This window comes from Salvelinus fontinalis, unplaced genomic scaffold (genome assembly GCF_029448725.1).
Source record: "Salvelinus fontinalis isolate EN_2023a unplaced genomic scaffold, ASM2944872v1 scaffold_0127, whole genome shotgun sequence".
NCBI classification, from domain to species: Eukaryota; Metazoa; Chordata; class Actinopteri; order Salmoniformes; family Salmonidae; genus Salvelinus; species Salvelinus fontinalis.
In genome coordinates this window covers 286,824-305,782 of record NW_026600336.1, presented here as the reverse complement: position 1 = coordinate 305,782, position 18,959 = coordinate 286,824, and the positions used below count along the sequence as shown (strand labels likewise).

The 18,959-nt window shown below is 42.0% G+C and overlaps 2 protein-coding genes across 3 annotated transcripts in view; both read left to right on the top strand.

Annotated features, from left to right (window-relative positions):
- Positions 1-11,973, top strand: part of LOC129843369 (EVI5-like protein) — a 39,258-nt gene extending 27,285 nt beyond the window's left edge. For both annotated transcript variants that reach the window (XM_055912078.1, XM_055912077.1), the window contains 5 exons: positions 297-464; positions 3,836-3,982; positions 4,829-4,924; positions 5,212-5,307; positions 7,047-11,973. In XM_055912078.1, coding sequence (XP_055768053.1) covers positions 297-464; positions 3,836-3,982; positions 4,829-4,924; positions 5,212-5,307; positions 7,047-7,355 — 816 coding nt within the window. In that variant the 3' untranslated portion in view covers positions 7,356-11,973. The remainder of the gene's footprint in view (positions 1-296; positions 465-3,835; positions 3,983-4,828; positions 4,925-5,211; positions 5,308-7,046) is intronic.
- Positions 11,974-14,335: 2,362 nt separating this feature from the next.
- Positions 14,336-18,729, top strand: LOC129843371 (zinc finger protein Gfi-1b-like). Its single transcript, XM_055912081.1, has 5 exons — positions 14,336-14,679; positions 14,895-15,055; positions 15,478-15,618; positions 16,845-17,010; positions 17,413-18,729. Exons 1-5 carry the CDS (start codon positions 14,406-14,408, stop codon positions 17,538-17,540), a joined length of 870 nt encoding a protein of 289 aa, XP_055768056.1. The 5' UTR covers positions 14,336-14,405; the 3' UTR covers positions 17,541-18,729.
- The last annotated feature ends 230 nt before the right edge of the window (positions 18,730-18,959 follow it).

Genomic DNA, 18,959 nt, shown 5'->3' with positions numbered 1-18,959 from the left:
AGAGCATAGTAGAGGTGACTAGAAGGACAGTGCTTATGTAACAGTGTTGCTTCCGTCCCTCTCCTCGCCCCAACCTGGGTTAGAACCAGGGACTCTCTGCACACATTGACAACAATCACCCTCAAAGCATCGTTACCCATCGCTCCACGAAAGCCACGGCCCTTGCAGAGCAAGGGAAACAACTACTTCAAGGTCTCAGAGCGAGTGACTTTAGGGAGAGATAGATAGAGAACCGATGCACATTGGTTGTGGCTCTCTAACCTGTTCTTCATATCCGTTCCTCTCTCTCTCTCCAGCTCCACATGTCAAAAGGCGGCGGGGGTGGAGGTCACTGGAAGGAATCCCCCAAGAAGAACGCCCTGAACGAGCTGCAGGACAAGCTGATGGGGGTGCGTCTGAGAGAGGCCCAGGCCCAGGCTGAACTCAGGGAGGTCAAACTCCAAGCCATACAGCTGGAGAGCCAGGTCAGTGAAGGAACTTTAGCCTGATTCCAAATCTGTTTGTGCTCTCTCTAAATAAAAGCGATCCATTGTGTGTTATTTCCTTAGTCTGATCCCAGGTTTGTCTCACGTAACAATGACCATAGGAGTTGGAAAGACGGCAAAAACCGTGCTGGGACCAGCCTAGGGAAATAAATCGTATTGGCTCACATTTCTAATGGAGACTTTCATTAGGCCTAAATGACTAAGGGGTAACTCATACATCAAATACTATGTGGAAATGGTAGATAAATGCCAAGTTTGGCAGAAAACTGTCTGTTTCATTAAATAGTACCGCAAAACACCAGTCTCAACGTCAACATCCCGACTCCGGGATTCTGGCCTTCTAGGCAGAGTTCCTCTGTCCAGTGTCTGTGTTCATTTGCCCATCTTAATCTTCTCTTTTTATTGGCCAGTCTGAGATATGGCTTTTTCTTTGAAACTCTGCCTAGAAGGCCAGCATCCCGGAGTCGCCTCTTCACTGTTGACTTTGTGACTGGTGTTTTGCGGGTACTATTTAATTAGGCTGCTAATTGAGGGCTTGTGAGGCATCTGTTTCTCAAACTAGACACTCTAATGTACTTGTCCTCTTGCTCAGTTGTGCACCGGGGCCTCCCACTCCTCTTTTTATTCTGGTTAGAGACAGTTTGCGCTGTTCTGTAAAGGGAGTAGTACACAGCGTTGTATGAGATCTTCAGTTTCTTGGCTATTTCTTGCATGGAATAGCCTTCATTTCTCAGAACAAGAATAGACTGACGAGTTTCAGAAGAAAGCTCTTTGTTTCTGGTCATGTTGAGCCTGTAATCGAACCCACAAATGCTGATGCTCCAGATACTCAACTAGTCTAAAGATGGCTAGTTTAATTGCTTCTTTAATCAGAACAACAGTTTTCCGCTGTGCTAACAATTGCAAAAGTGTTTTTTAATGATCAATTAGACTTTTAAAATGATAAACTTGGATTAGCTAACACAACGTGCCATTGGAACGCAGGAGTGATGGTTGGTGATAATGGGCCTCTGTACGCCTATGTAGATATTCCATAGAAAATCTGCCGTTTCCAGCTACAATAGTCATTTACAACATTAATAATATCTGCACGGTATTTCTGATCAATTTGATGTTATTTTAATGGACAGAAAATGTGCTATTCTTTCAAAAACAAGGACATTTCTAAGTGACCCCAAACTTTTGAACGATAGTGTACATATACTGCCTCATCTTTTTGATTTATGGAAAGTACCTCGCTAAGTGTTTAACATTTCGTTCCACACTCATGTTTCTCACCCTGATGAGTGAGATGTTTGACTGTTGTGGTGGATTATTCACAGCTCTATACAACACCATAGGCCTACACACACACACATTTTCGTTACAGTTCATCACCTTGGGCCGCAGGTTGGCATTTATTGGGATGACTCATGTACTGGAGGCAGCGCTGCAGAGTGGTCACTAGCTGGCACAGCCAGTCATAATAGCAGATTTTAAACCTAACCTTAAATTAAGACCAAAAAGCTTATTTTCATGAATGTTTACAATATAGCCAATTTTGACTTTGCAGCCTGCCCATCTAGTGGAAATCTGTTTCACATAAGTAATGCATTGATGTCAAAGGTGATTTGTATGTCTGGAAGTACAAGTTGTTCGTTTCTCAAATGAGCGTTTCGCTACAAACAAATTATTTCTTGTTGAAACACTTAGACAGAGGCAGACCACTAATATCATATACAGTACCAGTCAAAGGTTTGGACACACCTACTCATTTAAAGGGTTTATATTTCATTTGACTATTTTCTACATTATAGAATAATAGTGAAGACATCAAAACTATGAAATAACACATATGGAATCATGTAGTAACCAAAAACATGTTAAATCAAAATATATTTTATATTTGAGATGCTTCAAATAGCCACTCTTTGCCTTGATGACAGCTTTGCACACTCTTCAAATTCTCTCAACCAGCTTCACCTGGAATGCTTTTCCAACAGTCTTGAAGGAGTTCCCACATATGCTGAGCACTTGTTGGCTGCTTTCCATTCACTCTGCGGTCCGACTCATCCCAAACCATCTCAATTGGGGTGAGGTTGGGTGATTGTGGAGGCCAGGTCATCTGATGTAGCACTCCATCATTCTCCTTCTTGGTCAAATAGCCCTTACACAGCCTGGTGTTGTGTTTTGGGTCATTGTCCTGTTGAAAAACAAATGATAGTCCCACTATGCGCAAACCAGATGGGATGGGTATCGCTGCAGATGCTGTGGTAGCCATGCTGGTTAAGTGCGCCTTGAATTCTAAATAAATCACTGACAGTGTCACCAGCAAAGCACCATCACACCACCTCCTCCATGCTTCACGGTGGGAACCACACATGCAGAGATCATCCATTCACCTACTCTGCCTCTCACAAAGACAGCGTTTGGAACCAAAAATCTAAAATCTATACTCATCAGACCGAAGGACACATTTCCACCAGTTTAATGTCCATTGCTCGTGTTTTTTGGCCCAAGCAAGTCTCTTCTTATTGGATTTCTTTGCAGCAATACGACCACTAAGTCATGATTCACTCAGTCTCCTCTGAACAGTTGATGTTAAGATGTCTGTTACTTGAGCTCTGTTGCAATTTCTGAGACTGGAACTCTAATGAACTTATTCTCTGCAGCAGAGGTCACTCTGGGTCTTCCTTTCCTGTGGCGGTCCTCATGTGAGCCAGGTTCAACATAGCGCTTGGTTTTTGTGACTGCACTTGAAGAAATGTTCAGTTCTTGAAATGTTCCATATTGACTGACCTTCATGTGTTAAAGTAATGATGGACTGTCCTTTCTCTTTGCTTATTTCATCTGTTCTTACCATAATATGGACTTGGTCTTTTATCAAATAGGGCTATCTTCTGTATACCACCCCTACCTTGTCACAACACAACTGATTGGCCAAATGCATTAAGAAGGAAAGAAATTCCATAAATGAACTTTTAACAAGGCACACCTGTTAATTGAAATGCATTCCAGGTGACTACCTCATGAAGCTGGTTGAGAGAATGTCAAGAGTTTGCAAAGCTGTCTTCAAGGCAAAGTTTGGCTACTTTGAAAAATCTCAAATATATTTTGATTTGTTTAACACTTTTTTTGGTTACTACATGATTCCGTATGTGTTATTTTATAGTTTTGACGTCTTAAATATTATTCTACAATGTAGAAAATAGTACAAATAAATAAATAACCCTTGAATGAGTAGGTGTCCAAACTTTTGACTTGTGCTGCACATTACATTTAAATACTTGTAATTTAGCCGACGCTAATCCAAAGTGACTAATTACGCTTTCAGTCTTCTGACAGTGTCCCCACTCTCTCTTCACCTTCAGAACCAGATTCACAGCAAGCTGATTGGGCGCCATGAGGTGGAGAGCGCCTCCATGCAGGAGAGGCTGCAGCAGCTGGCGGGCCAGAACAAGGGGCTACAGGCCCAGCTCACAGAGATGAAGAGGAAACAGGCCGAGCTCGACTGCAAGGTGGGGTAGAGGCGGAGGGAAGGGGGAGGATGGAGGTAGCCAATGGTAGCGTTGATATGTGTGGAATAAGTGGGCTGCAGGTTAAGACCGGAGGGAGAGCAGGGATGAAGGCGCAGAAAGAGGGAGGGATGGAGAATGGAAGCGGGAGGAGAGGGGGAGTGGAGAAGGTATGGGGAGGAGGAGGAAGGTAGTGGAATAAGTGGACTGACTGCCAGGTGAGAAGAGAAGGTGGTGGGGGAAAGATAGATAAAGGAGAGGGTGGGGGAAAGATAGATAAAGGAGAGGGTGGGGGAAAGATGGATAAAGGAGAGGGTGGGGGAAAGATGGATAAAGGAGAGGGTGGGGGAAAGATGGATAAAGGAGAGGGTGGGGGAAAGATGGATAAAGGAGAGGGTGGGGGAAAGATGGATAAAGGAGAGGGTGGGGGAAAGATGGATAAAGGAGAGGGTGGGGGAAAGATGGATAAAGGAGAGGGTGGGGGAAAGATGGATAAAGGAGAGGGTGGGGGAAAGATGGATAAAGGAGAGGGTGGGGGAAAGATGGATAAAGGAGAGGGTGGGGGAAAGATGGATAAAGGAGAGGGTGGGGGAAAGATGGATAAAGGAGAGGGTGGGGGAAAGATGGATAAAGGAGAGGGTGGGGGAAAGATAGATAAAGGAGAGGGTGGGGGAATGGAAGCAGCCCAGGGTGGCATTGATAAGTGGGCTTTGTGTGTGAGGCTGCAATTTAAACAGACTCTATTGCACAACTAGATGGACTAGTGTCTTTCACTCAGGCTTTGTGCCAGAGGTGATTTCTCTCTCTCTTGTCTTTTCTCTTCTACCATCGTCTTCCCTCTCTCTGTAGAGTAAAGAGGAGGTGATGGCGGTGCGCTTGCGGGAGGCTGACACCATGGCCGCCATGGCTGAGCTCAGACAGAAGATGGCTGAGCTGGAGATACAGGTGGGGTGTTTGTACACAGATCTGAACTTGACTTCCATATTGAATGGATGTCATTGTCAAGTGTGTTTAGATTTCTTCTGGGTGGTATGTGTCCATTGGGGAGATCATCTTCCCTGCTTCCTTGGCGTTGACTGTTCGGTTGTGTACGTACACGGGCGAGTATGTGTGCATCTCATCCACCTGTCCTTGTCCTACAGAAGGAGTAGGGTCTGATCCAGGGCCAGCTGAACCACTCTGACTCCAGTTTGTTTGTGTGTGTGTGTGTGTGTCTCATCCCTGTCCTACAGAAGGAGGAGGGTCTGATCCAGGGCCAGCTGAACCACTCTGACTCCAGGCAGTATATCACCCAGCTTCGAGACCAGATCGGAGAGCTCAAGAACGAGGTCACACACATTTAACGTTTAACAGTCATTTTGCAGACGCTCTTATCCAGAGCAACTTGAGCTCATACATTTTCATACTTTTTGTTTGTTGGTACTGGTCCACCCCGTGGGAATGGAACCCACAACCCTGGTGTTGCAAGCGCAATGCTCTACCAACTTAGCCACACGGGACACCCCCCCCCCCCCCACACACACACAAACACACACACCAGTAAAAGCCCTCATGTCTGGCGTTAGTTTATCCATTGAAACCCAGCTATGTAAATCGCATCCCCTCGTGCTTTTAGTATTTCTCTGAAATGATAGATGTTGGCCGCCACATGAAGGATGACATACTAGAATCACTACTCTGGCCTTCCTCTGTATGACATTTCCAACCACAGAACAGACGTACCCCCCTACCCCTTCAAAACCCCAGGCCTCAGAAAGAGAGCTATGAATGCGTGTGAGAACTAGACAACACTGATTCTCACATGCTTAAACACACACACACACAAACATAGCTGAACCACGTAATATACACTTGCTCATTCAGAGAGCGGCTTTGCGTGAGAAGGGAGTGATGGGACTGACTTGCCCTTTTCTGTTTACTAGTTCTTAGAGTGCATACTATTGGTTATATTCGTCATATGGAGCCTTTATGTAAAGAGTATCGAAACATTCGTGACAAAGTCAAAATTAGCCAGCAGTAATTTTCCGGTCTCAAAAATCTCAGGCATCTATTTTGCAAATGAATTCATGTTTTGGTGTTGGACCAGATCATAAGTAGAATTAGCATAAATGTTTTTAATTTTTTTTGTAACAGTTTAAGTTATGATTCTAAGGTGTTGGTCATACCAATGACTTGAATATTTGAATATTCAGATTTTGTCCCAGAACAATATGATACACTTCGAGAAGGGCTGAACTAGAATCAGATCTGTTTTTTTCCAGCCAGTATAGTGTACATGATTGAGCTCTGCTGTGTAAACCGAGACAGAAGAGGAAGAGGTGGGCGAGTGCCTAGTTATAGTGTTCCTATTGGTTAACCACTACCCTCCCCCTCCTACCAGCCTAACTCAGTACAAATCTCAGAGTTTTCTGTAAGTACTGAATCAGTGTTGTATCTACACACACACACACACACACACACACACACACACACACACACACTCACGCAGACACTCACGCAGACACAGACATGTACTTGCTGAAGCATTTGGAGACCGGCTGTGGCTTGTCACGCAAGGGACACCCACAACACGTCATTGATGCAGGCTTCATATGTGATCGCATAGACACACACACACACACACACACACACACACACACACACACACACACACACACACACACACACACACACACACACACACACACACACACACAGGTGAAGTGGTTGGTGCTTCAGCAGGTTCTTTCATAGTAAAACAGACTTCAACCTGTACTGGCAGCTGAAAATCCACAGGTACTCTGACTTTCTGTAAAGCTTATCGACAGACCTTGTCAACATACCAGGTACTAGATTTAGAACACACCCACAAGGTTAAATCCAGTCTGATGTGCCTGACACTGCAGGCTAGACCACCATACCAGGTTTCTATAGAAATGGGTCACTTTTCAACCAGTGTACACACTCTTCTCACCAACTGAAACAGCATCAAAAGCCTTTCTTTTTGCTATCAGTAATATCCTAGATGACTGTGATAATGATCCCCGGGTATGAATATCTTCTATAACATTATTTCTTTCTCTTTTAGATCAGGCAGCTCCGCGGGCAGCGCTCCAAGTTCGCCCCTAGTTCCCGGGACGGGGGCGGGGGCTACCCGGATCTGTGTCTAGCTAGCCCCTCGTCGGCCGGAGGCGACTACCTGAGCTCGGATGAGGACCTTCTCCCCAGCCCTATCCCCCCCAACGCCATGTACCCCGCACTGCCCCACCCCTCGGCCAGGCTGGACAGCGAGGGCAGCACCGACAGCGAAGCAGAGGCCCACCCGGACCACCCCCACCACGGCCCCTCGCAGCAGCTCTACACTAGCATGGTGTGTGCTGAGGTTCTGGACAACTGAGCCATGGAGGTCCCTGGAACTCCCTGGTCCTGACCTAGACTACTAAAGATACTGTACTCTGCATCTCTTCAGTATTAGAGATGCTGTACTCGCCCCAACTTTACTGTACTACTGTTCTCACCCTAAACTAATACTCTAACCTGTAACGGACATCCTCCCCTCCTTCGTGTTGGTGCCATGGTCTCTCCTCTTTTTGTCATTCTCTTCTCCACCTCCCCCTTTTACTTCTCTCTTTACTCCTATCTCTCTTCACTTATCCCTCTCTTTATCTCCCTCAATCTCTTTCTCCTCTCCGCACAGAAAGCCGAGAAAATCAAAAGGATTTAAAATTGACAACAACAAAAAACCTTTCAACTTTCAATACTCCAACCATACCACACAGCAGTGACTATGAGATGCACAGGACATCGCTTTGATGAAATGATTCCCCTCAAGTTTGGAAGGACTTCAATATGGACTTGGGATCGGTAAAAGATGAGATGGATGGATGACTTGTTGGGCTTGACCCTGGTCGTACTGTACTGTCCCATGAGCGAGATGTGGAACATGCTGTCTCCCTCCATCTCTTTCTCTTTCCTCCTCCTTTTCTTTCTCTCTCTCCATCTCTCTCTTTCTGTCATTCCATCATTCCAAGAAGACCCATTGGCCACCTGCACTGCCTGTTTACAATGGAAACAACCCTCCACTGTAACCTCACAATGCACACTTCAAAAAAAATGAGAGGGAAGGAAGGAAGGAAGGATAGAGGTAGGAAAAGAGGAGTATGGTATGGACTTGTACACATCAATATCATAGGGATGTTACTAGATGACATCACATGCATAGATCAATATTAACAATTGACCTTACTGAAATATGTATGTTGTGTGTGTCTCAATGCCTTGTCGCAATGCCAAATGAAACAAGGCAAGTGAATTACGCTCATGTCAACCACAAAAAAATCTCCACGTTGCCAAATCTTTTTCTTTTTTTTCTCCTATTATTTATGTTGTTATTTATTTTAATATTTTTTTTATATATATCTATACAAATATAAATATAAAGATAGATACCAACGGCAGCCAAACTTTATACACGTTGAGTTCCCTTGGTCCTTTGTGCCAACTTGAATCCCGAGGCTGAGGTGTCAACGGACGGCGTCCATGCCGATGCGTGCCAGAGAGACAGAACGAATACGCTGCTATGATTATCCTTTTCTCTCCCAGTCTTCTGTTATGTTCTGTTCTATCTGCTCGACATGCAGTTGAACTTTGCACCCCTTAGGAATCAGATGCGAGTGCGAAAACTACTGTGAAGAAATTGTCGAACGGTTATGGCTATGCTTCATAATGATGTCTCTACCTATGACTTGTGAAATACCCACACGCATAAACAACTCCTTTTATAACCTATTTGAAATGTGTTAAGGCATTTTTAAACCCTAAAAGCAGATAACAACCCACAAGTGCTTGTAAGAGGACAACAATGGCTCAGTCAATCATTCATTTTGTCTAACGGTAAGGCTAGAGGTTGACTAGTTTGGGACGGATTGCCATGTGTCCATCAAAAGGCTGTGTGAGTGTTGTGAAGGTGTTCATTTTGAGTTACGGGGGGTGGGGGGGATGAGAATTTGTTGAAATTGACCGATCAGAGGTAAAAAATATATATAATTTACGAGCTACAAGTGTACTGATCAGATCATCATAAATATCATGATCAAGTTGGACCAGTGTCATCACTCTCTCTGTTGTTCTGTTCTGTTGTTCTCGTCTCAGTCATGGTACTGCATGATGAATTACCAATACCTCTCCTTCCAGAACAGCCAACTGTTACATCACTTTCTCTTTCTACTGCCTGTTACCAATAGGATTTAGGGATGGATGGAAACATTCAGTTGAACGTGTTGACTGAAAATGTCTGACTATCTGATGCATGCTATTACTACAGCTTCAGATGGCTAAAATGCACAGGTGTTATTAACAGACTGGGAGCAGTATTTTGCCTAGTATATACCTCACTGGCTAACTATGTGGCATATCATCCCAATAGTCTTGAATATATGACAAATGCTTGTTAGAATTAGCTTTAGCTCAGTCATTAGGAGTGGGGAGACGAATGCATTGGCTTGGTGTCATGTTTCCAAAGCATTCAAATGTTCTGTGTTTATATCAATGGGACAGAGTTGATCATGGGAATCGATGATGGCCGTCTAGAAAGAAGCTCCATGTGGTTGCTTTCCCAATGTCAAGGGGGAAAGGGTTCCATACAAACTCTATATAGATGGAAGGAAATGGAAGGAGCGTTGTCTTACTTGGGTGCAGACACTTTCCATATCACATTTCTACATTCTTACAACAGTGGAAGCGAAACGTATGGAATATTATTGAATTATACAATATGACAACCTGAACGAAAGCATTAATATAAATATATCACAATAATAATTCAGTTGATTTGCTGAGGCAGACTGCAGGGGATGTGTGGTAATATATTCAATAGGGTGTTATATAGATTCTAGATATAGATCCTAAGATTCTAGATATAGATTCTAAGATTCTAGATATAGATTCTAAATATAGATCCTAAGATTCTAGATATAGATTCTAGATATAGATCCTAAGATTCTAAATATAGATCCTAAGATTCTAGATATAGATCCTAAATATAGATTTTAAGATTCTAGATCTCCTCTTGACTTAAAGCAGTGAGTGCTGTTCTGGGAATATGGGAGTGGATGCTTGGAGTGGTTAGTGTAGCAAGCTAAGACTCTGTCTCATGTCAGTATTAGTGAGCACTTGTAATGTTTCTTGGTAGTATTAAGGTACTGTATAATGCTATGCCACCAAGCCTATGCATCCCAGCTTTGTATCATGCTTTCTGTTTTCTTATGTTCAAATTATGCCATGTACTCACATTTGGTGTGTGCCTGGCTTTTGTTGCACAGTGATGCTGAATGAAGGGGGAACCTGTCACCAACTGCCAAGGAAATAAGGGAGCTCTTCCAATGGGGTTCCACTGCCATGTAGCCCATCTTTCACTCGCTCAAGTATTACAAATAACCACCTTTTAGAGGTTAAACCAGTGCAGCAGCTGAAATCACTGTTGTCTGGTGTAACATCCTGGACCAGTCAGTTAAGGCATTACTTTAGCAATGGGAGGGAGTTCGGATGCCATGTGTTGTCAACCTGCGGTATAGTCTTGGTCAGTGGTGGAAAAAGTACTTGAGTCATACCTGAGTAAAAGTAAAGATGCCTTAATAGACAGTTACTCAAGTAAAAGTGAGTCACCCAGTAAAATACTACTTGAGTAAAAGTATTTGGTTTTAAATATACTTAAATATCAAAGGTAAAGTATAAATAATTTCAAATTCCCTACATTAAGCAAACCAGACGGCATCATTTTCTTGCTTTTTTAATTTACTGATAGCCAGGGGCACACTCCAACACTCAGACATAATTTACAAATTAAGCGTTTGCGTTTAGTGAGTCCGGCAGATCAGAGGCAATGGGGATGACCAGGGATGTTCTCTTGATAAGTGTGTGAATTGGACCATTTTCCTGTCCTGCTAAGCATTCAAAATGTAACGGGTACTTTTGGGTTTTAGAGAAAATGTATGGAGTAAAAAGTACATTTTACTCCACTTAAATTCCTAAAGTTGTCAAATATAAATAGTAAAGTACAGATACCAAAAAAACTACTAAAGTAGTACTTTAAATTATTTTTACTTAAGGACTTTACAGCACTATTAGACACTACCAGACAGTGTCTAATTTATACATAACACAAACACTATACTGCTGTTCAGAGATGGTGCTCGGACGCGGAGTTCCCCAGTGTCCCAACTACAACTGGTATAACTGTGACTAAAATACTTTTTGATACACATGAAGATGCCCTCTGATTCAGTATTTGTCATCCATGTAGTTTTATGATTAGCGTTGATATGGCTATTCTTTGATCTGAACTAAGATTATTTAAAAAATCTTAGGGTGTGGCGAATGGTAGGGTTCCTTGTTTAAATCTTATATAGTGCCATAATCTAGGTAGATTTATACATAGTATATAAATTACATGTATATCAAATGCAATTTTCATAGACAGTTCAACATTTTCACTCTGGTTTAGGGTGGTGTTCACCAAAAATATCTCAAAGGTGAAGGCCACTGTTGAGCTAGGACTGAAGGATCCCCAATATGTTTAAGATTTTTTTATTTTATAAATATAACAATGTTAGAATGAAACTGGAACACTATACATGCCATTGTCTGTGTCTCAAAGAAGAAAGAAACAAAACATGGAGACTCCCCCTTATGGAAGGTGTCCTCATGCATACCCTGGGTTGTATTCATTAGGGCACACAATGTAAAATATTTTTAAAACGTTCTGCAACAGAAAACAAAAATGTGTGTATCTTATTGGACAAGTCCATGAAGTCCCTCCCGGTTTCAGTCACTTTTCTTCCGTTTGGTGCCTCAAACACAACCCTGGTGTAGGACTTCTCTCATGTATGTAACAGCAGGTCGGTATCCACTTTACTCCCTCCAACCTTGTTCACTCTCTCTTGCAATTCTACCAATGTGTTGTCAAGTATATTAATGACAGTAATAAAGATGATATTAATGACAATATTATGAAAACATTTCAGTGTTCTGTACTTGATGATGATGATGATGATGATGATAGGAAATAAACATTGACACTACACATTCTCAGATGCCATGTCGAGGTGGTACGGTCTTGTTGTGCTGACTCGAGCGTTGTGTTGATTGTGTGCACCCCTGTCTTCATTTGGATATAAAATCCATTGTAATCTTCCATTGAACCCGTTATCCTCTCTGGCTCGCCGTCCCTCTCTCTTATCTTTCTCTCCCGTTCTGCTCATCACGACATTGGGTTACCAGTTAATTTCTGTTTGGGATTTCCCTCTCCATCGCTCTCTGCTCTAACCTCCATTTTGAAACCCCCTCCTGTCTCAACACTTGTGTGTGTCGACACTATGCCGCAGATTACTCAAGTGACCCCACCATCCTCCCCTCATCCAGTTTCTTGTTACTTGGTTTTCTCTTGCCTCACTTCTACACGTCTTCCTGTTTTGCGATCATGTGAATCATTTTGATATAACAATGAAGTAGAGTGATTTAGAGATTTGTATACCAAGTCAAAGACCAAGTCAAAGAGGACATTTGGTCATTTGAAAGTGAAGCGATTAGAGCGAGTACATCTGGACTTGTTTGGTCCTATATACTGTAGCAAAGCTTTTTAGTGCAGCAGAAAGGCCTGTTGCTCAGCAGTGGAGTCTGTCTGGTCTTTCTGAGGAAGCTCTGTGGTTGAGGTGGCTGCTGCTGAGTGGAACGGTGCTACAGACACGCTCTTCCCCATCAGTGTCATTGGACTTCACTGAACACAACATCTGAATACAGCTGAGAGCTTAAACTTGAGCATATAGAAAGATAGATTTTTACTGTAATGTTACATGATTTGAGCATCCTGTTTAATTTCATTAGTTCACTAGTGGGAGATTCAGGAGAAAGGTAAACATTTTGGCATATCATATTTTGACATTTTATTTAAATTCATTTAGAATTTGAGCCAGAATGTATTTGTTCTGCCTATTTGCTTTGTGAAACATTTGTATGCCTTTTAAAAAACGTGTTATCTGGTAAGTTTGTTTGAAACACTTTTTTGTAGTGAGGTTTTCAAATTTTCATTGCTAGCCATAAAGGTATAAATTACCTCTTGCGGTCTTCAATTCCATCCTGCAATTAAGATTAGGAGTTTATTTTTGCTTTGTGCTTTTAGGAAATGATCATGTACAGTATCATCATCATCTTTAAAATCAAAGCTCTGTTGTCATCTCACCAGGTGACTTGACTGAAGACATCATCTTCAAGACGGCTAGCTGCAGAGATTTGTCATTCCTCTTTTATAAGGTGAGTTTTTCTGCATTTACCGTAACAAATTAATTCGCCCAATGTGTTCAATCTAATCATCATTCATCTCCACCGGTGTATCTGCATCATACTTAATTATGCTATTTCAAATGCCACCCTGTATCTGAAAAACTACACGGTAGAAAGTGTTCTGTTTTATTCAGTGATCCATTGGCCCTTGGGCTAAAGATTGAACTATTCTGCCTAGCAACATAGAATACTTCAAATGAGAAATATTTGATATCTGAAGCTTTTAACCAGTACAGTATGAATCCAGCATAGGAAAATAAATAAAGTTTTAATATTTTCGGGAGCTTTATTGCCCCTAGTCTTTTATCTTGTTACGTCTTGAATGCTCTACTATTTGCCACCTGTAAAGCTGTGCAACCAGAGGGGAGAGAGCTCACAGAGTGAGTCGGGATAATACATAACAGTCTGCTGTGTTTGGTTGAATTTGGGTGGTAGTTGCTGTGGAATGGTTTCATAACACTGTGTGCTAGTATATGTGGCCACAGTTTATGCAGCAATCCAACCAAGCTCAAGAGTAAAATGAGTATGTGCAATGACTTGGCTGAGGCGATCTGCCTAGAGATGTCCCTGTAAATTGGACAAAACGGACATTTAATGCCAAATAAATTACCTCCTTTATGAATATATTGGGAAAACTGAGCTGGAAAATACTCTGTATTTCCATTCAGCATATTTGAACTGATTTCAGTATGGAGTTCGTTTTTATGGTTTCAAAATGTTGTCTGCATAATTTTAGTGTCAGCAAAACCCACAGTACTGTTACTTTAGGAGTGGTTGTGTGACCAGGGCCTGTACTCAGAAAGCATTTCCGATTAGGTGTGCTGATCTAGGATCAGGTCCCCCGTGGTCCTGTTATCCTATTCATAATGATCTGAAAACTGATCCTAGATCAGCTCTTATACTCTGATAAGCTTTATGAATACGGCAGTGTAGTATGTGACTGTGTTAGTCAAAGCACTGCTGCCACCTGCTGTATGTTGGTTGACATGAATAACACCTGGACTATTATGTCAGTTTTCATGTACTCCATGTTGCAGGGCCTTCTACTTCCCTTCCATTAGACTGAGTCTACAAAACCCTCTGTGCTCCTGCTGCTTCTCGCTTCCCCACCATGCCTCGCTCTTTCCTGGTGAGGAGGGGGGGCTCTCACCCTCTGCGCCCCAAAGCAGGTAGCCCCTGCTTGGGCACGACCCCGGTGCCAGTGGGTCCCTCAGAAACAGACAAGAGGCAGTGGGGTACCCTTCAGGGACAGCCGTCACCAAAGAGTGCAGTGTCTCTAGTGACACACAATGAGGCCTACCCACCACAGCCCTCTCCACCTCCAGCCCTCCACCCTCCCTCACATAGTCCCCCTTACCTTCACCCCACCAGTCCCATGTCTTCAGGTAGGTGTTGAACACTGAGGCTCAGCTAACACAAGCTCATGTACATCTGCCAGTTTTGTGTATTATTGTTCTCTCATAATCCCTCATTATTATACAGTGTTCATTAAAGTTAAGACTGCAACAGCAATGTGTTCAAAACCTAGAGATCAGTGATTGCTTGTAAGACGGGGCTAATTAATGTAACTTTTCAACCACCTGCTATTCCCCATCTTAAGGTGATAGAGCTGCGCTGCACCACCACTCTCCCTCCCAGTTGAACCCTGGCAGCCCTGCTGAGGAGGTGGGCTCTCCCCTCCTGGTAGAGACCCGACACAGAGACTGTCCCCAGATCAGTGACCACAGGACCACTGGGACTGTATGTCCACTGTGTGGAAAGGTTAGTGGATGATCCCAAATCAGTTTTGTTATTCTATCCCTCTGACAAGTCGTCCTTTGCAAATAATGATCTGTTCTTAATGTATTTACCTGTGTAAATAAAGGTGAATTATTAAATCAATCCTCTCCATCAAAAAGGGTTGATATTAGTTATAAGAGAAAGCTATGTTTGCTTCCATCATGGATAGTGAATAATTCTGACTCATTGGAATACCACTGAGGTGATTGGATAGACCTACACACAGCCTTTTTATTAACCAAAGGTCAAAGTGCAGAAACTGAAGTCTGACGTGCTTTGATTGTCTATTCTGTTTCTGACTGGAAGACCAGTGTGAGGATTAGATTAAGATAAGAGGTCTATTGTATTTACTGCACTGCTCTCCCTATCTGCAAATCACATTAAAGTGTTTGTTTTCTTTTCAGAGTTTCTTTTCTTTCTCCAGTCTGGAGTCCCACGTCCACAAGTCCCATGGTGGCAGACACAAGCAGTCATCAGCACACATCAAGACCCACAGTCAGCCGTACGGCAATAGGCCAGACCTGGGTTTGAGCTACAGGGTCAAGGTAGGAATAACGCACCTAATAACTCCAATAAAGGTCTGTTGCCTGCCACATTACATGTATAATAAAGGGTTTTAAAGCAGGTTTGGGGTCAGGTCTATTATAATCAGATCACATTGTGACGTCATGATACGGTACAAAAGTTCCATCCCACCTGAGAAGGCTGATATTGCGGGCATTTGTTTTTCATACAGCTCTTACAGAAAAAGGGCATTATCATAATTTCACAATTTCAGAGTGTTATTTCCACCTCATAGTGTGGAAATATCATTAAAAAAACTGGAAATTACGTTATTAACTACTGTTCTACTAAGATATATGGAATTGTTTTAAGTTCATACCAAGGATCATTTAGCTATTTGATTTTGAATTTTAAGACTCATTGAAGTATCAAATAATTTTTTTTTGTCTTTACTGTCATTAGGCCATACAAACGCATTGAATAACAGATTCACTGCATGGAACAACAGATAATCCCCCAAAAATATAAAAATGAAGTTTGTTCTGAGGTGTCTCTCCTATATCTGAGAGATTTAAGAAAGATTAGGATTATTTTTATTTAAACAAAAATTTAATATGTGTATTTAACCCCATATTTTGGACATGAAATAGTCTCCATATATACTTCCATACATTTTTTTCAGCTGGTACCAGGGGACCTTCAGACGAGTCTTGTGAGCATCCTAGAGAAAAACATGTACATGATGGTGAGAGTCTCATCTTTCCATAGAGACGTCAAAATAGTTTGTAGGACATTCCGAACACTACAGACGATTTTGTGAGAAGACCGATTTTCAAGATGTCTCATGGTCTGACAAACACCGCTCTGGCTCTGTCAACTTTCACCTCAGATGTGAAAGTGCGACATAGGCGGATGCGGTGGATCGAGCAACTGCAACATCGGCGGATGTGGTGGATTGAGACGCATCCAATGCAAAAACAACATCTCTCTATCTTAAACTGACAGGTTTTTATGGATAATTTTATATGCTAATTAGATTTCCACTGGACAGCGACTTTAGGGAGTTCTAAGAGTTTGATGCTAGTTATAAACTATATACAGGAAAAACACCACAGGATACCCTATTCATTACTATATGGCCTATACTTGTTTTTGTTTGGTGTAAAAAAATAAAGATTCATAAAAATTCTCATGAAACTGTGAACCCAATAAATATTTATTTTCACAAAATATATGACCATATATGCTTTGTTCTCATGTGTTTCAGGAGCGTACTTTTGGCTGTAAGGTGTGTGGGAAAGTGTTCAAGCGCTCCTCCACCCTGTCCACTCACCTGCTAATCCACTCTGACACGCGGCCCTACCCCTGTCAATACTGTGGCAAAAGATTTCACCAGAAATCTGACATGAAAAAACACACCTTCATTCACACAGGTGAGTCGATATGTATTTTCTGGAAATAGGGATCTTGTCTTTGTCACGTTCAAAAAGGATTAACTATTTTAAATATTTTTAAAAAACTAATGGCAGTGGTAGTAGGGGCATGTGGTGCCTGTTAAAAATGAAAGTGACTGCATGCCAGAGTCCGGCGACGTGGGAAGTGATTTGGCCTTTTTAAAATAAATAATTTAAACAGCCACTGCATGCCCCTACCACTCTCATTGATTTGGATTAAGTTAGCTGAAATTTGTAGTGGCTGTTTAATTAAAGACAACCGAACCATGCGTTACAGTTTTTCCTGGCTCACTTTCAGGGTGAGGAACCATCTAACATTAAGTTATAAAAGAGTGAACTTCCCCTTTAATACAGTATGTCCCCTCTGCCCTTCTATTCCAGGTGAGAAGCCCCATGTGTGCCAGGTGTGTGGCAAAGCCTTCAGCCAGAGCTCCAACCTCATCACCCACAGTCGTCAGCACAGTAGCAACCAGCCCTACCAATGCCTCTATGGCTTCCAGCGCAAATAGGACCTGAGACAAAACCAGAAGAACCACCTTTAGGTCAAGACCCTGGCTAAGAGCTGATCTGAGCTCAGTTTTCACAACCGGGAGAACCACTGTACATAGATAGCAACTCAAACACCCTCACATGGTCATAGCTGACCCCAGATCATGTTTTCATTATAAGGGGCACCACTGGACAAGCTAAACAGAAGCTGGGGATGGATGGAAGAAGGGAAGGATGCTACACTAAAAATTCGAACGAACTTTTACCTTGACTGTAGTTGAATCCCAACTGTATATTTTGCCTACATATATATATATATATATATATATATCTGTTTTTTCAGTGTCATCATAGGGTCATATCTGAAAATGTTGAAAACACCTTTGAAACATTCCAATCCCATTTATATTCCAAAGTATCGCTTTCTTAAGTGTGTGCATTAAAAATCGTTGTTATCCACTTTCAGATTTGGATAACAACAAGATATTATTGTTATGAATGAATGATCATTGTTTTTTTTAGTGATCAAACTCCCTTGCTTTTTAATGACTTACCTCTCGGGGTGGTTTTAAAGGTATGTCACTTTGAGATAAAAGTAGTTAAACCGTGTGCAACGTCCGCGTAGGTCCTCTGCAATTCTCTGGAAATGAATCATTATCTTCATTCTTTAATTCTCTGGAACGGAAACATTTACCTGGATTTAAATACCTGTGATGGGCTGAGAAAGCCCCCTCTCTATCAGGGCTACCCTATAAAAGCACAGCCAAAAGCACTGCACTAAAACACCTGATCCCTTCGACCTTCAAGCCCTCCACTGCACCACAGAGGAAGAACACCCAGACACAGGTAAATACATCATTTAAAATACATGCTTTAGGTTTTAAAATCACTATTGGTCTTATTGTGACCTTATCCCCAGGCTTAATTGCTACAGAGAGAGAGCCGGCTGGGGACAAGATTAGCCTCATGGTGACATACCTGAGCAGGGATGACTTAAGGACCTTACAGTTATGTTATGTGTATGGGGTACATTACAGTGATGGATCAGTCATTCAAAAATCCTGTTAACCACTGTCATTGCACACATAGCGAATCAATGTAATTTATTAATTCGATTTGAAGTAAATGTTTTGTCCTGAACTAATTTAAGCTTGCCATAACAAAGGGGTGTGAATACTTATTATAGGTACTGTCTGTAGTATAACATCCTGATGGTGGTACTGTTTATAGTTGTCTTCTATTTTAATTCAATAAATTAATTGGAATGGGAATTCTCAAATGAACACTGATTTGACACCCAGCCTGGTCTCGTTTCAAGTTTTTCACAGTTTTTTAAAAACAGTTTCAATCAGTATACAGACCAAGACATCACAAAGATGAATGTACTGCCAGTTTATGCAATGAGTGGTGACTGACACTGAATAAAAATGTCAGTATCT